Source organism: Ictalurus punctatus, chromosome 7 (genome assembly GCF_001660625.3).
Source record: "Ictalurus punctatus breed USDA103 chromosome 7, Coco_2.0, whole genome shotgun sequence".
NCBI classification, from domain to species: Eukaryota; Metazoa; Chordata; class Actinopteri; order Siluriformes; family Ictaluridae; genus Ictalurus; species Ictalurus punctatus.
Window position 1 is genome coordinate 17,100,794 of NC_030422.2, and position 14,306 is coordinate 17,115,099.

Genomic DNA, 14,306 nt, shown 5'->3' on the forward strand with positions numbered 1-14,306 from the left:
GCACATATGGGGGTGATGGTCAGGTGTCCATGTACTTTTGGTAATATAGTGTTTGAACAAATAAGAGGAGTGGAAAACAATAGGGAAACCATGTTGAATACATCATGAAAGCCTTTTGACTCTCTTTTGTGATTTTAAATGTCCATAATGACTACACATAGACTCTATTTATTATTCAATAAATATCTTTGGACAGAAAGAGGGTTTCTCTATGCCTCCTTTATATGCATGCATGAACAAGCCAATACCCTCCCAGGTTATGTGTCCTACAAGCTTCACAACTGACCATAACACTATTTACTTGTATAAAGGGCGACAAGGCATTTGGAATTTTTTTTGCTTTTAATTGTCTTTTGCGACCAATTAACAGAAAATAAGCACGTGTAACAGATGATGGTACAAAAAAAATTGAAATATGAGGAAAAAAACCCATACAAACTACAATAACCATATCATCTTCCACATGGAGATCCCAAGTTCTTTAGTGTAAATATTACAGAGAAGGAAAGTACTCCAATCGTAAGGTTAAGTAAGAAGGCTGAAGGCATGCAACCCATGTTCAGAACACAAAGATCTGTCTGTACATCTTCCCTCAAACAGGGCACATTGCTGGTTGCTCTGTGAGAAGTAATTTAAGCAAAACACTGACCAGCTGTTTGGATGGTAAAACAAACAGCTCTAACATTTAAGTCAGAAAAACACTTATAATACCATTAACGAGTGTATCTTAAATTATATCACAGGGGGATCATGGCTGTATCACAGATAGAAACCGTTAACTTGATAATTACAGTTGATAAAAGATTTCAAGTTTAATTGAATTATATCTGTACGTAATTAATGATTCATGAACCTTAGGAGGGAAAGGTCTGGCGTCCATGACATCAACAAATGAATTATGGCTCTAGGAGATGGTTTTACTTTAAGAATGCGAGTGAGAGGCACTGCGGTCCTCATCATCTGGGGGGCAGTCCACAAAGTCAGCCAACATGGAAGCCATGGCCTCATCATCCAGCTGGGAGACAGAGCAGGAGATAGAGCGAGAGAGTTTTACTAAACAAAACAGCAAGATGAATTAGCCTTAAAGCAACAGCATGTTACAAAACTAATAGTGCCCGAACTGCCTGAGCCTGTAGCCAGTGTTTACATATTTTGCACAGAGCATCAACACTCAATCCATGGATAAACATTTATTCATCTTATTTTACGCCCACAGAACTTCTGCTTTTTTGCTTTACTTGAACTTAATGTTGTTGTTTTTTCTTAAACATACTATAAGTCTTAATGACTCCAGATGATCGTGCCTTCTGTTCAGTAATGATGCTTTGCTGAAATTAAAGAGATTTACCTTTTTCTTCTCACTGTTCTGTTCAGACACCTCTCCTTCTTCTTGGTCCTCCAGTTTCCTCTTTGTCCCTCGTGCCTCTTCCTCCTCCACCTTTGTGCCTTCAACCACCTCTTTCTCTGCTGTCTCCACTACTACTTGTGGTGCAGTGTCCTCTGACGTGGTTGCTGTGCTTGGATTGGGTATCTCCTCTTGTTCTGCCTTTGCACTTGGCTCATTATCTCGGACCTCTACAGCCACCTCCTGCTCCTGTCCCCCTGGAGATATCCCAGAATCCTCTGGGGTCACCACGGACTCTGATCGAGATCCTTCCTGTTCTTGTGGCTGCACTTCCTGATCGGCTGCATCGACAGAGGCATTTTCTTCGCTTTGCTCTCCCTCTGCACCAATCACGAGAGTCTCTATTTGCTGCTCTCCTACCACACTTTCGTTCCTCTCTACAGCACCAATGTTCTCGATCTCTTCTATGCTCCCTTTGTCCTTTATATCCTCCTCCTCATAGATGCTCTGCACTGCCTTCATTTCCTCAATTCCTCCTTCTACCGGTCTTTCACCCTCCATGGGGAACGTGCCTACCCCCCTCTCTTCTTGCCCTTCAATCATTACTTCCCGCTCCTCTGCACCAATCACATCCCTCCGGTTGTCTGCATCCAACTGCTGGATATCTTCCTCGTCATCCTCCTCATCTTCTTCTTCCTCCATCTCCTCCCCTTCATCATCATCATCATAGGCCTCAAAATCCGCTCCTTGGTAGTACACATCATGAAAATCGCTGCCTTCCTCTTCCTCTTCGTCCTCATCCAGGCCTTCTTCCTCTTCCTCCTCCTCACCCAATTCATCTTCATCTTCCATCTCCTCGTCCTCTTCCTCCTCTTCATCATCCGTGCTGTTGATGTTGATGACGTTCTGGTCCTGCTCACTGGCGGCAGGCTGACGGCTGGACTGTACTAGTTGGTTCTGGAGTTGCATGTGTAAGGACAGTCCAAGCTGACTTGGCTGGCCACCTGGTGAAGGCTGCATCAACATCTGCTGAAGCTGCGCACCAGCAGGCAATGAATTACCCAGTGCAGCAGAGGACACTGCAAGTGGCACAGAATTTGAATTCAGAGGTGGCACCAGAGAGACCAGCTGCTCTGTTTGACTAGATCCTGGGAAGGAGTTAATGTTGTTGGCATCAGCTGGCAGCATCTGATGCCCGATGGATGTGGGGAGATCGCTAGAGAGCGAGCTTTCAACAGGGCCTGCTTCACTTCCCAGCCCAGCATTTGGCACAGTTATGGCACTGCCTGATGGTGGAGGGAGACTCTGCGTGTTAGCAGCTCCTTCCTGCATCTCCAGCATCATGCCCTGGGGCATGATAACCACGCTGTCATCCGAATCGCTTTCCAAGGAGATTTCCACGTCTTCAGGTTCCTCTTTGTCATAGCGCAAAAACACCTGCCTCTGGGTTTCAGGGGGTGCTGCCAATCCTGCCAGCTCAGCTGCCTGGGCAGGGGATGAGAGTAGCAAATCACCTTGGGCTCCAGTGGCACCCACTGATGTGGGAAGAACAGGAGGACCCAGGGGAAGATGGTTCTCCAAGGAGCCCAGGAGTGAAGCAGGGCCTAAGCTCAGAGGATGTCTGGGAGCAAAGGAAGGCCCTGGGGCAGGTGCCCCCATGAGTGTAGGGAGGGAGAGAGAGGGATTTTGAGTAGGGGCGAGGACAGAAGCAGCTGGGGTCGGCTTCAGAGTCAGTGGAGGTAGAGGGAGGGAGATGGACGGTGTACGTGGGTGAAGCAGAGCATTGCATATAGTCAATGCCTCAGCACAGAATGAAGAAACCTAATGAGGGCAAGACGCAACAATAATGACAGAGCTAAAATGTAAAGTAATGAGGGAGGGAAAAAAGCAAATCCATCGGCACCTAAAAAAAGTCATATAAATGCCCACTATGTGGTCCACACTGACATGGAGAAACTGATAAACTCATAATCACGCATAACTTACAAATGGTCATTTTATACTATTTCATAACAAGACACAGTTCCTGCATGAAGGCCTGTGCTAAGAAAAACCAAGAAGAATAACAGAGTTCCAGCACAATATAGCAATAATAATAATAATAATAATAATAATAATAATAATAATAATAATAATTTGGCTAATTTTCTAGTTTATACTCATGGGTGTTGTATTCAAAAGAACTCTCACAAACACTGAGGAATATCAGTGTGATTATTCATGAATAATGCTGAAAATCTAAGCCTGAGAAATGCAACTCTACTGCATTGAATACTATATATAACAACAAATAACACAATAAATGGCAGATTTGAAGTGCTCACAGTGATGTTACGGTCTCTGCGTCCTTGGCTGAACACACACACAGCGCAGGAGAGTGGAGCAGGCCAGCGTGGAGACGGGACCAGCACCAAAGCCAGCAGCAGGGCATAGAGCTCACAGCGTGGGGAAGCACTGCCATACTGACCACCAATACTGCCCACATCCCAGTTACTGTACTGAGCCTGCTGCTGGAGCTTCACACACAGCGGCACCACCAGCTCCTGCAGTTTCTGAGAGAGACAGGGAGAGACATGGCCTTACAGGGACATGAGCACACACATGGCCAATAATGTCACTGTTTTAATTATAAGTTTTCATCCAAGTATTTTACCAGTACCACCATGGGCGACTTAATTTAAGTAGTGCTTGTTAGCTTCCTAAGCATTTATCAGTGAAAAACAGCTTTCCTAAATATGCTGATGCCTGACCACTAGCTGTGGCTACATGCAAACCTGCACACTACAGTACTAATAGAATGAAAAAAATGGTTTACATCTAGACACAGGTTTTATACTTTTATATCTCACTGATACACAGTATTTCAAATCATTGGTGTTTTCAATCAGGATTTGTCAAAATTTGCATGAAAACAGGTGGATAGGCCATATCAGTAAAACAAGCCAAACCTCTGGAAATGGAAATCTAATGACTGTGGCTAGATCACAATTACACAAGAACTAATTTACCTTATGTAGATCCTCTTTCAAGAGTGTGCCGCTTGTCAAAACGATCTGTTTAAGGACTGCAATTAAACAAGAACAAGCATTAACACTTTCAATCTAAAGTAATTAAAAATTCCCCAGGTTTCTCACACCTCACCTCGTAGAGCTGCAAAACATGTATCCTGATTGGCTAATGCATCACCCTTTCTTTGCAGTGAGACTCCACCTGGATCTCCTATACCCATTCCTTTTGTCCGCCGAGGTCCTGTCTTACCAGCTGCAGCAACCAGATCAGACATTGCTGTCTGTCCCGCACGAAGCTACACGAGAGGAGCAACGCAGACCAAGTTAAGCAGGAGCAAGCAGACTTAAGGCAATGCCATAGTCTATGTCGCCTTCATTTTAGATCTGGATCTTAAGCTGCCCTCCAGAATGGTTATAAACATAAGTAAAAAGTATTGTTTAAAATAAACTTTACAAAAAAATTATTAAAATATTACAATATATTAAACAGGAGAATATACTTATCTTTGTTCTAATAAAAAAAAACATTTTCATTAAATAATAGTTTTTTTATAATAGTATTTTATTTCAAAAATATAACTGCTAAAAACACCCTTACACCCATAAGGATTATTTTAAATAAAAACTAATTGTCATTCTTTTAAGAAAAACCAAAAAACTATATTTTTATTTTGTTCTCAGTCTACAGAAAATCTATGTCGTTATCCATTACCATGGGGTAAACCTGCACAAATCAGGTAATGGTCACAAAAATACATAAGAAGTTAAAAATGACATTAAACACAATTGGAGCCATAACAACAAATTTCACATGTCCGAAACAAATTTGCCAGGAATTGGACCGAAGAATACACAGTGAGGAAGATGCTGAAGGAGGGGGACAAAGACTCCAAAGATGAATTTTAAAATTGTATTTTGGTTAATTCAGGTTGTTGTCAGGTTTTGTGTCTGATTCAGAACAAGCTGTTTGGAAGTTGCATGAAAGACCTTCCTAATACCATTTCACAATTTGGGATTGTGGGTTGTGTTAAAGAAACACAAAATCTGTGTTTTGCTATTTTTGGCAATACGCCCCAAGAACAAGCAAGAACTGAAGACAGCTGTAGTAAAAGCCTGGCAGAGGATCACCAGGCAAAGAAACCCAGAGAGTCTGGGGATGTCTATGGGTTCCAGACATCAGGCATCACTGCAAATGATTTGCAACCAGTTAAAAATGACAAGTTATGATTTTGGACCCTTAAAAAGGGTAGGGGGACTACATATATAAATTACTATCTTTCACACACCTTTAGCCAAATTTGTATGTAAAAACCCTTAAGTTATAGTATGCTCAATATTCATTATTTAATTTCAACCAACATATACTGTGGAAGACGGTTAAAAGAAACCAATAACTTTGACAATGCCCAGATATTTATGACTATAGTGACATCTAGCAAAGTCCAGGTGATTACATATGAGGATAGATTTAAAAGAAAAGGCTTTCTTCTAACAAAAGAAACCTTTTTTTTAACCTATGTTTATCAGGAATGGCAATAATTCTGGAGCTGTCTGTGTGTGATCTTGGCATTATATGGAGAAGTAACAACAATGCGCATTTGACTCACCTTTACAGCCTCGGTTCCTGGTGTAATGTCCCCAATGAGATGAGCAAAGAGCAGCTCTGAGTGGGAGGAGCTTCCCTGCAGTACTGAGGAAGAGGCCCTGCCTACACGCACCCACAATTCCAGTGTGCGATATAGGGCCACTCGTACAGCACTATGGATAGGATAAGAGACTATAGTAAGGACAAAGACAAGAATTTATAATACTCCCAAACTTTGACATGATTTATGCATATGTGTGAAACAGACAAGCAGGAAAGACAAACAAAATGTATTTTTTCATGTTACAGTTTCAGGCACTTCACTGTATCTGTTACCTGTATGCTCTTTGTTGACCAAGGCTAGCCTCTGGCAAGGACGTCCATGCACAGAGTGCCTGAGAGAAAAGCCTGGACAACACGTTACAATACTGCACCAGGCCAGCACCCACACTGAAACACACAAGACTGAAGTGTTAAGCACAACCATTTAGTAAAACAATTGATTTCATTTCATTCTTATGAAAAAGTACATAGTTTGTTAAGAGAAGAGATGTGTTTATTAACTGGTTTGTGTTTACCCACGCTTTAATTAGAGCTGAGAGCACTTCCAAAGAGTCACTATGTACTGATGGCAAAACCAGCAGCTTCAAACACCCTTCACTTGTGACGTTCTATAAAACACACACACACACACACGTAATAAACACATTTCTAGCATTACAAAAATAAAAAATAAAATTTAAAAAATCATTGTGTATGAAGCTTTTATAAGTGCCTTCAAAAATTTTCATAAGTTAGTATTTAAATATTAATTAAGCCTATAACACAAAGGGCAATATTATTTTGTCATAAATTGTAATGTCTATGATTTTTATTTTATTTATTCATCCATAGTCGTATTCGCAGAATCCCACCATGTAAGAGTAGCTTCAACTAATGCCTGCATGTTTTAGGACACATATGTGGTTGTTTTACTATATTATTTAGTAAACTGTAATAATTACATATACACACATGAAAATGTGTGAAAATACAGTGTGTCTGTACTGGCCAATTTAATTTTAACTGGCCAATTTAATTTAGAATCTTTTTGCACATCAAGCAAGGTGCCATTAAGCCAAAAAGTTGAGAAAGTGTGTGGTTCAACAGCCACAAACGTTAAGCCACTAAATATAGAAGATGGATCTTAGAACATTCAAATGCAGATTTTGCCTCGATATGACTGGAAATTCTGACGCTGTCATCTGTGTGCCTCAGCAGAAATCGAGATTCATCAGACCAGGCTACGTTTTTCTAGTCTTCAACTGTCCAGTTTTGGTGAGCCTGTGACCACTGCAGCATCAGCTCTCTGTTCTTGGCTGACAGAAGTGGAACCAGACGTGTTCTGCTGGTGTAGCTCATCCGCGTCAAGGTTTGACGTGTTGTGCATTCTGAGATGCTTTTCTGCTCACCACAATTGTACAGAGTGATTATCTGAGTTACTGCAGCCTTTCTGTCAGCTCAAACTAGTCTGGCCATTCTCCACTGACCTCTCTCATCAACAAGGTGTTTCTAACCGCAAAAATTCAGCTCACTGGATGTTTTTCCTTTATTGCACCATTCTGAGTAAACTCCAGAGATTGCATGAAAATCCCAGGAGATCAACAATTATAGAAATATTCAAACCAGTCTGTCTGGCACCAACAATCATGCCATGTTCAAAATCACTGAGATCACATTTTTTTCTTATTCTGATGATTGATGTGAACGCTACCCAAAGCTGCTGGCCCGTATCTGCATGATTTTATGCATTACAATGCTGCAACATGATTGGCTTATTAGATGACTGCATGAATGAGTAGGTATTCATGTGTACAGGTTTCTGATAAAGTGCTTCCTCAGTATGTATGTAAATACATACATACATAAATACATACATAAACTGATCTTGAAAACTTACAATATTCTTAATGCTGACAGCCAGGGCACGGCACACTACATTAAGGACATGCTGAATGGGAAGACGCACTGAGGTGGCTGGATCAACACTACAATCAAGAGAAACACAAAAGATTTGTGTTTAGATAAACTTTCATAGACAAAAGGTCAAGCAATTTTGTCATAACAACACAATTTTCATGTAAGTAAACATTCCGGAAAAGACTGCTAATTACTAACTACAGTGCTGTGAAAAAGTATTTACCCCAATCCAGATTTCTTAAGTTTTTGTGCATCTCTCATATTAAATTGTTCCAGAAATTAAAACAAAATCTAAGATAAAACAAAGGCAACCTGAGTAAACACAAAATAAAGTTTTAAATGATAACGTTATTTACTGAAGCAAAAAAGTTATCCAAGATCAACTGGACCTGTGTGAAAATGTATTTGCCCCCTTAGTTACTAATTCCCCAAATCTATGAAACTACATTCATGATGGGGTTCAGCTGGACTAGATAGAATCAGGCCTGATTACTGCAAACCCCGTTCAATCAAATCAACAATTAAATAGAAATTTCTCAACAGCATGAAGTTGGTTAAAAGGTCTTACCCAGTAACACACTATGCCAAAATTGAAAGAAATTCCAGAAATGATGAGGAAGAACTTGACTGAAACACATCACTCTGGTAAGGGTTACAAAGCTATTTCAAAGGCTCTGGGACTCAAAGTGACCACAGTGAGGGCCATTATCTCCAAATGGAAAAACTAAGCAAAGTAGTGAACCTTCCCAGAAGTGGCCAACCTTCCAAAATTCATCCAAGAGCACAGCAACTACTCATCCAACAAATCACAAAAGAGCCAAGGACAACATCAAAGGATCTACAGGGGTCTCTTGCATCAATAAAGAGTCACTGTTCATGATCCACTATCAGAAAGACACTGGGCAAAAATGGCATCCATGGAAGAGTAGTGAGGTGAAAACCACTGCTAACCCAGAAGAAGATTAAGGCTCATCTGAATTTTTCCAAAACACACCTTGAAGATCCTTTTGGGAGAATGTTCTGTGGATAGATGAGTCGAAAGTGCAACTGTTTGGAAGACAGGGGTCCCGTTACATCAGGTGTAAACCAAACACAGAATTCAACAAAAAGAACATCATACCTACAGTCAAGCATGGTGATGGCAGTGTGATGATGTGGGGATGCTTTGCTGCTTCAGGGTTTGGGCAACACAATAATTGAGGGAAACATGAATTCTGCTCTCTACCAGAAAATCCTAAAGGAGGATGTCCGGTCTTCAGTCCGTAAATTGAAACTCAAGCGTAACTGGATTATGCAGCAAGACAATGATCCAAAGCATAGGAGTAAATCCTAGTCCTAGAAGTAAGTGAAAGACTGATCTCCAGCTATCAGAGGCATTTGGTTGCAGTTATTGCTGCTAAAGCCGGCACAACCAGATTTTAAGTTTGGGGGGGGCGGGGGTAATTTAGATTTTCACATGGGTGATAGGTGTTGGATAACTTTTTTTGCTTCAATTAAAAAAATAAATAAAAAGTATATTGTGTGTTTACTCAGGTAGCCTTTGTTTTATGTTGTATTTCATTTGAAGATCCAAAACTATTTAGCATGAGATATACACCAAACCAGAAGAAATCAGGAAATGCTTTTTAAAAGCACTTTAGATTCATTATATTCTTAATATTTGCGTATATTTATTTCCGAAAAAGAAGCCTGGCCAACCTTTGAGCAATGACAGATGTATTCATATCTAAGCTACTCAGGGGATTTTATATTCAAATGGTTAGAGAGAACACACACATGAACACACACACACTACCTGAGTGTATGTTTAAGCGCCAGGCACACTGCTCTGTAGCGATGGCGAAGCTGAAGAATCAACAGTGGATCAACTTCGTCCAGTGGAGGAAAGGGCAGCTCTACTCCTGGACCTTCATACTGTATGGTCTCTTCTGAGGAGCAAAAGAAGTACATTTGAAAGAAACGAGGGGGAAAATTTTAATTAGTGAAGCCTAGCTATCTCAAACTGCCATCAACTGCACAGCATTTAATAGGCAAATGTCAACTTTACAGGCTTTTATATGTAGATTGGTCTTCTGTATCTTACTGCTGAGAAAAATGCTTCAGCAACTTTAAGCCTGTTAACTTGTAAAATATTCTCTTAACTTGTAAACTCTTTCCAGTGTGTAATTTTAAGTGCATGTGTTGAACATGAACCTGAAGCATCTAATCCTATTTATGATAATGCTACCAGGGATGTGCCTTCATGGTGGCACTTTTTTGTTTTTGACAGATGTAATAAAGAGAAATAATGAAATAATGACAAAGTTGTACCCAACATTGGAAACGTGTTCTTTCTGGGTTTAATATCTGGCCGCCAGCATAAACATGAAAACTGCTCGCTTACAAGCCCTCACAAGGCTGCTTTCTGCATCAAAATAGTGCTATTCGACTTCTCTTATAGTCTGACTGACTTCATGTTGAGCTGGAGAAAAACAAATACCAGAATAATGATTTTAGCATTCAAACACTGGTGACAAAAGCGGTTAACGGGATAAAAAATACAAAAATACAAAAATAAAAATCATACATGTCCTTAAACGTTATGCTCTTATATAATCAAAAATAATGAGAAGCTGGTTTTCCACTAGATGTGTGGTTTGCTATTTATGTTGTCACCATAGGAATAGGTTTCTCTATCACATTACTATTGAATATAATACTAAACGTATGATTACAATATAGCGACTCAACACACTACAGTAAATCATGTTTCTTTGCTCTTAAAAAAAAAATGTTCACTGTTAGCAGTTCACATAACTGTTAGATTTTCTCTCCCATTGGTAAAGGTTATTAATTATAGATTTTGAAAGAATATGGTGAAGGTCCAGTCTGACTGTTATCTAAGACAAAAAAACATTTTCGCTTGGCTGGCCTGCCATTGCCAAAAAACGGAAATAGCAGAGTCAGTTGGAGAAATAAAGAATTAAAATGTAATAAATATCATTCAGGATCACGGTACAACATGTACACAAACCCAGGATCACTGCACAAAAAAACAGAACTGCAGCACAATACAGTAAATACGCAACAATGTACAGCTCAACAGGCTGTCCAAACATCAGGCAACTAAACTACTGAATAATGTAAAACAGACAAACTGCAAGCTGACTCCGTCTCACCTGTTTCTATTCCCTGGTATAACTGTCCCAGAATACTGTTGGCTGATGCCAGAAGACAGTGCACCTGACTGGTCCATCCCTCAGCCCGGCGTCCCCCTCCTCCACGCTCGAGCACACCTCCCAGGCAAGGCAGCCACCCGTAACACTCACAAGCCACCTAGAAACCCAGAAATACAAAACACTCAATTTACTTAACTGAATTTTGTGACGTAAAAAATTAAGAGGAAAAAATAAAGAAATCAAGAAGCAAGTTGACAACATATTTAATATAACACAATAAACTCACTTACATCCTGCACTTTAGGGTTGTCGGAGTCCATCTTAGATAGGAAATAAACCCCCAGCTTTTCCTGCACAAGCAAGTGGTTACGGTAAAACACAAACATCCAGGTGCAGTATTAACCGCAATAATTTCATGAATGTTGGTACCTCAACCCTCACCTTTAGCGATCCACATGCCCGAGGGTAATAGGTCATACAAGCCATCATCCCCTCCATGGCAGCCAGGTGGCACTACAACAACAGCAGCTTTAATACAGAGGCTGCACAACCGTATAAACTGTATATCTGGCCATGCTTCACCCTTCACATTAGTTGGTATAGTTTCTAGCCATGCAAAAAACAAGTCATGTAGCATATATTATAGAGAAAATGTGAAGGAAAGCACAGTTAATGATTATGTTGGGGTAAAACATTAAAATTGCATCAAATAGACAAATACAAAAAAGACAAACAAAAAATCTCTTTTGCACTGGGGTGTAAATATTTCTAAACGCCATTATAATGCACAACACTGTGTGGGATTAATTACTAAAAGCCAGAGACATGCAGGACATGCAGGCAAGAAGGGATGTATAATTCACTGAACACACTGTATACCTTACTGCACAGGAAGCACGTAATATCCTCCAGCAAGTTTTATCATTATTACACAGTATTTAGTAAACTCTTGTGACGGTATAATGACTACACATTTGAAGTATGGCCCAATTTTCAACCAAGACTAAAGGTGAAATGGCCAAATTCCTTACAAGCTCTGGTCCTATTATTCTGCATACCTGCTGTTTTCTATAATCAGAAGCATAGTTTTAGGACAATCAGCATAGCAGACTCACTTCAGACTTGAGGCCAAGTAGAGAGGTGAGAATGCCCAGGATGGAGTTAAGGCCCACTTCTCTGGCCAGCTCGGGCAGCTGAGACGAGTACTGCAGCACGTCCTGTAGCACGCTCACTGCCAACTGCACAGAGGGCAGAGGGGCCTGCGACTACATGCATGTTCACAATTGCAGGACGTGGATAAAAAGAGACAGGAGTGTGAAGGTGAGAAGCAAAGAGAGAAAAAATATTTCATTGTAGACAAATGCACATTTTACTTTAGTTTCCAGCACCTTAAAGGACAACTAGGATATTCTCAGTCATGACAGCAAAACTAACTGCATCATTTGTCTTAAATTTCATAACAACAAGGCTAATTTAATTTTGACTACTATGCAAAAGAGAAAATACCATTGTAAGGACACTATCAAAGGCACTAAAACCCCCAGAGACAAGAAGTCCATAACAGTGGAAAAGCATTAAAAGTTTGTCCGTTTATTGTAACAAAACCTCTGTGCAGGTTGGAGATTAAATTAGCGTGCGCGGGGGGGAAGGGGACCCTATGCAGCTCCGATCCAAGGACAAAGCTGAGTATAAAGTGACCAAAAAGTAATCTACTGAATGTCCAATTAAAGGAAAAGTAATGACAAGAAAAAAAACAACACTTGTTCAAACATTAATAAGGGAAAAATATATTTCTCCTTGTACACACACAAAATAATATAAAAACTATTAATAATAATAAAAATAACAGTAAACACTATTTGAATAAGCAACCAAAGTCCTTGAAAGCCTTTTGGGACACACTGCTGTGTGTCCTACTGTGAGAAGTGTAAAGTATTTCACCTGGATGATCTGCTGAAGAGAGCGAAGCCATGAGAGGCAGTGCTGCTGGAACACCTCACTTGAGCTGTCTTTCACCAGCATAGACAACAAGCACAGACCCTCAAACCTGAAGCACACAAGGCATCCTAATTACACATCAGAACTGATTTAGATTTTTCAAGCATTCTGCACTCCCATAAAACAATTGTTTTGTTGATTCACAAATGAATGTTAGTATACATGGTGAAACCCCAGAGGTGCGTGAGCCCCTAGAGGGGTGGATTAAAGGTAGAGACTGTGAGGTTTTGGTCAAAGTGGGAAACAAATTCCCCACTCAAAACAAGCCCACACACACACACATACACCCTGCGTGTTTAGGGTACCGTACCTATGTTGGCCCTCTCAATAAAACATTGGGGCAACATTGTTAAACTAACACTTGCACCAAAAAAACAACAAAAAACAAATAAAGAGAAGATAAAGTCTCAATGTTCTGATTAGTTGCATGTCAGAGGTCCACATGATTTTTTTGTTGTTCTTCTGTTTACAATTTCTGGGGCACAAAATAGACGAAATGTTTTCCCTCTCCACTGCCACAAGAGGAGAGCATCACCAAATCTGACTAAAAAAATTTGGATTTGATAATCAACTTTAAACATGATGGCGCTGTTACATGAATTAACCAACACGAATGAATTCTGTAGTGGACCTTTTGCTTTGCAGACATGAGAACCACATGAGCCTGAAGCCAGAGTAGAAATAGGGAACGTGTTTATGAATGGCACGGCTGCTCACCTTGTTTTGCTGGACCCGAGGCGCGAGTTGCTGATGCCCACAAGTCCTCCCACAGTCCCAGAGTTCTGCAGTACAGAGAAACAGTGTAAAGCATTTACATGATCGCTAGCTATGACTAGGAAACAGTCTTCTCTGAAACTACTGGAACAGCAAGGCCAATTCATTTGATTGTCCTATACACCAAAGGGTACACATTTAGGTTGAGATCAAAAGATTGATATGAGACGAGAGTTTAAGATTTCAGTTTTTATTTCCTGGTGTTTACATCTAGATGTGTTGAACAACATAAAATATTTTATGATCAGACCACCCATTTGTTAGGTGAGCAAAAGTAAATGAACAGTTCAAGAACGTCTTGAACTAAACACTTAATATTTGGATGCATACCCCTTGCTCGCAAAAACTGCATCAAACCTGTGACTCAATGACATCAGCACATTGAAGGTTTCTGCCTTTGTGATGATTTTCCAGGCTTTTACCATAGATTCTTTCAGCTGTTACATATTTCAGGGGGTTTCTCCCTTCAGTCTCCTGTT

General features: G+C 40.3%; 1 protein-coding gene across 1 annotated transcript in view; it reads right to left on the reverse strand.

Moving 5' to 3' along the window:
- Nucleotides 1-323: 323 nt before the first annotated feature.
- The window catches only part of pelp1 (proline, glutamate and leucine rich protein 1), a 15,759-nt gene continuing 1,776 nt past the window's right edge, over nucleotides 324-14,306 (reverse strand). Inside the window, exons 2-17 of the mRNA XM_017472008.3 lie at nucleotides 13,771-13,835; nucleotides 12,997-13,102; nucleotides 12,171-12,320; nucleotides 11,497-11,568; nucleotides 11,346-11,405; nucleotides 11,056-11,212; nucleotides 9,693-9,825; nucleotides 7,878-7,965; nucleotides 6,521-6,609; nucleotides 6,275-6,388; nucleotides 5,961-6,111; nucleotides 4,487-4,649; nucleotides 4,354-4,409; nucleotides 3,670-3,897; nucleotides 1,349-3,166; nucleotides 324-1,015 (exon numbers count right to left, since the gene is read on the reverse strand). Coding sequence (XP_017327497.1) covers nucleotides 923-1,015; nucleotides 1,349-3,166; nucleotides 3,670-3,897; nucleotides 4,354-4,409; nucleotides 4,487-4,649; nucleotides 5,961-6,111; nucleotides 6,275-6,388; nucleotides 6,521-6,609; nucleotides 7,878-7,965; nucleotides 9,693-9,825; nucleotides 11,056-11,212; nucleotides 11,346-11,405; nucleotides 11,497-11,568; nucleotides 12,171-12,320; nucleotides 12,997-13,102; nucleotides 13,771-13,835 — 3,543 coding nt within the window. The 3' untranslated portion in view covers nucleotides 324-922. The remainder of the gene's footprint in view (nucleotides 1,016-1,348; nucleotides 3,167-3,669; nucleotides 3,898-4,353; nucleotides 4,410-4,486; nucleotides 4,650-5,960; nucleotides 6,112-6,274; nucleotides 6,389-6,520; nucleotides 6,610-7,877; nucleotides 7,966-9,692; nucleotides 9,826-11,055; nucleotides 11,213-11,345; nucleotides 11,406-11,496; nucleotides 11,569-12,170; nucleotides 12,321-12,996; nucleotides 13,103-13,770; nucleotides 13,836-14,306) is intronic.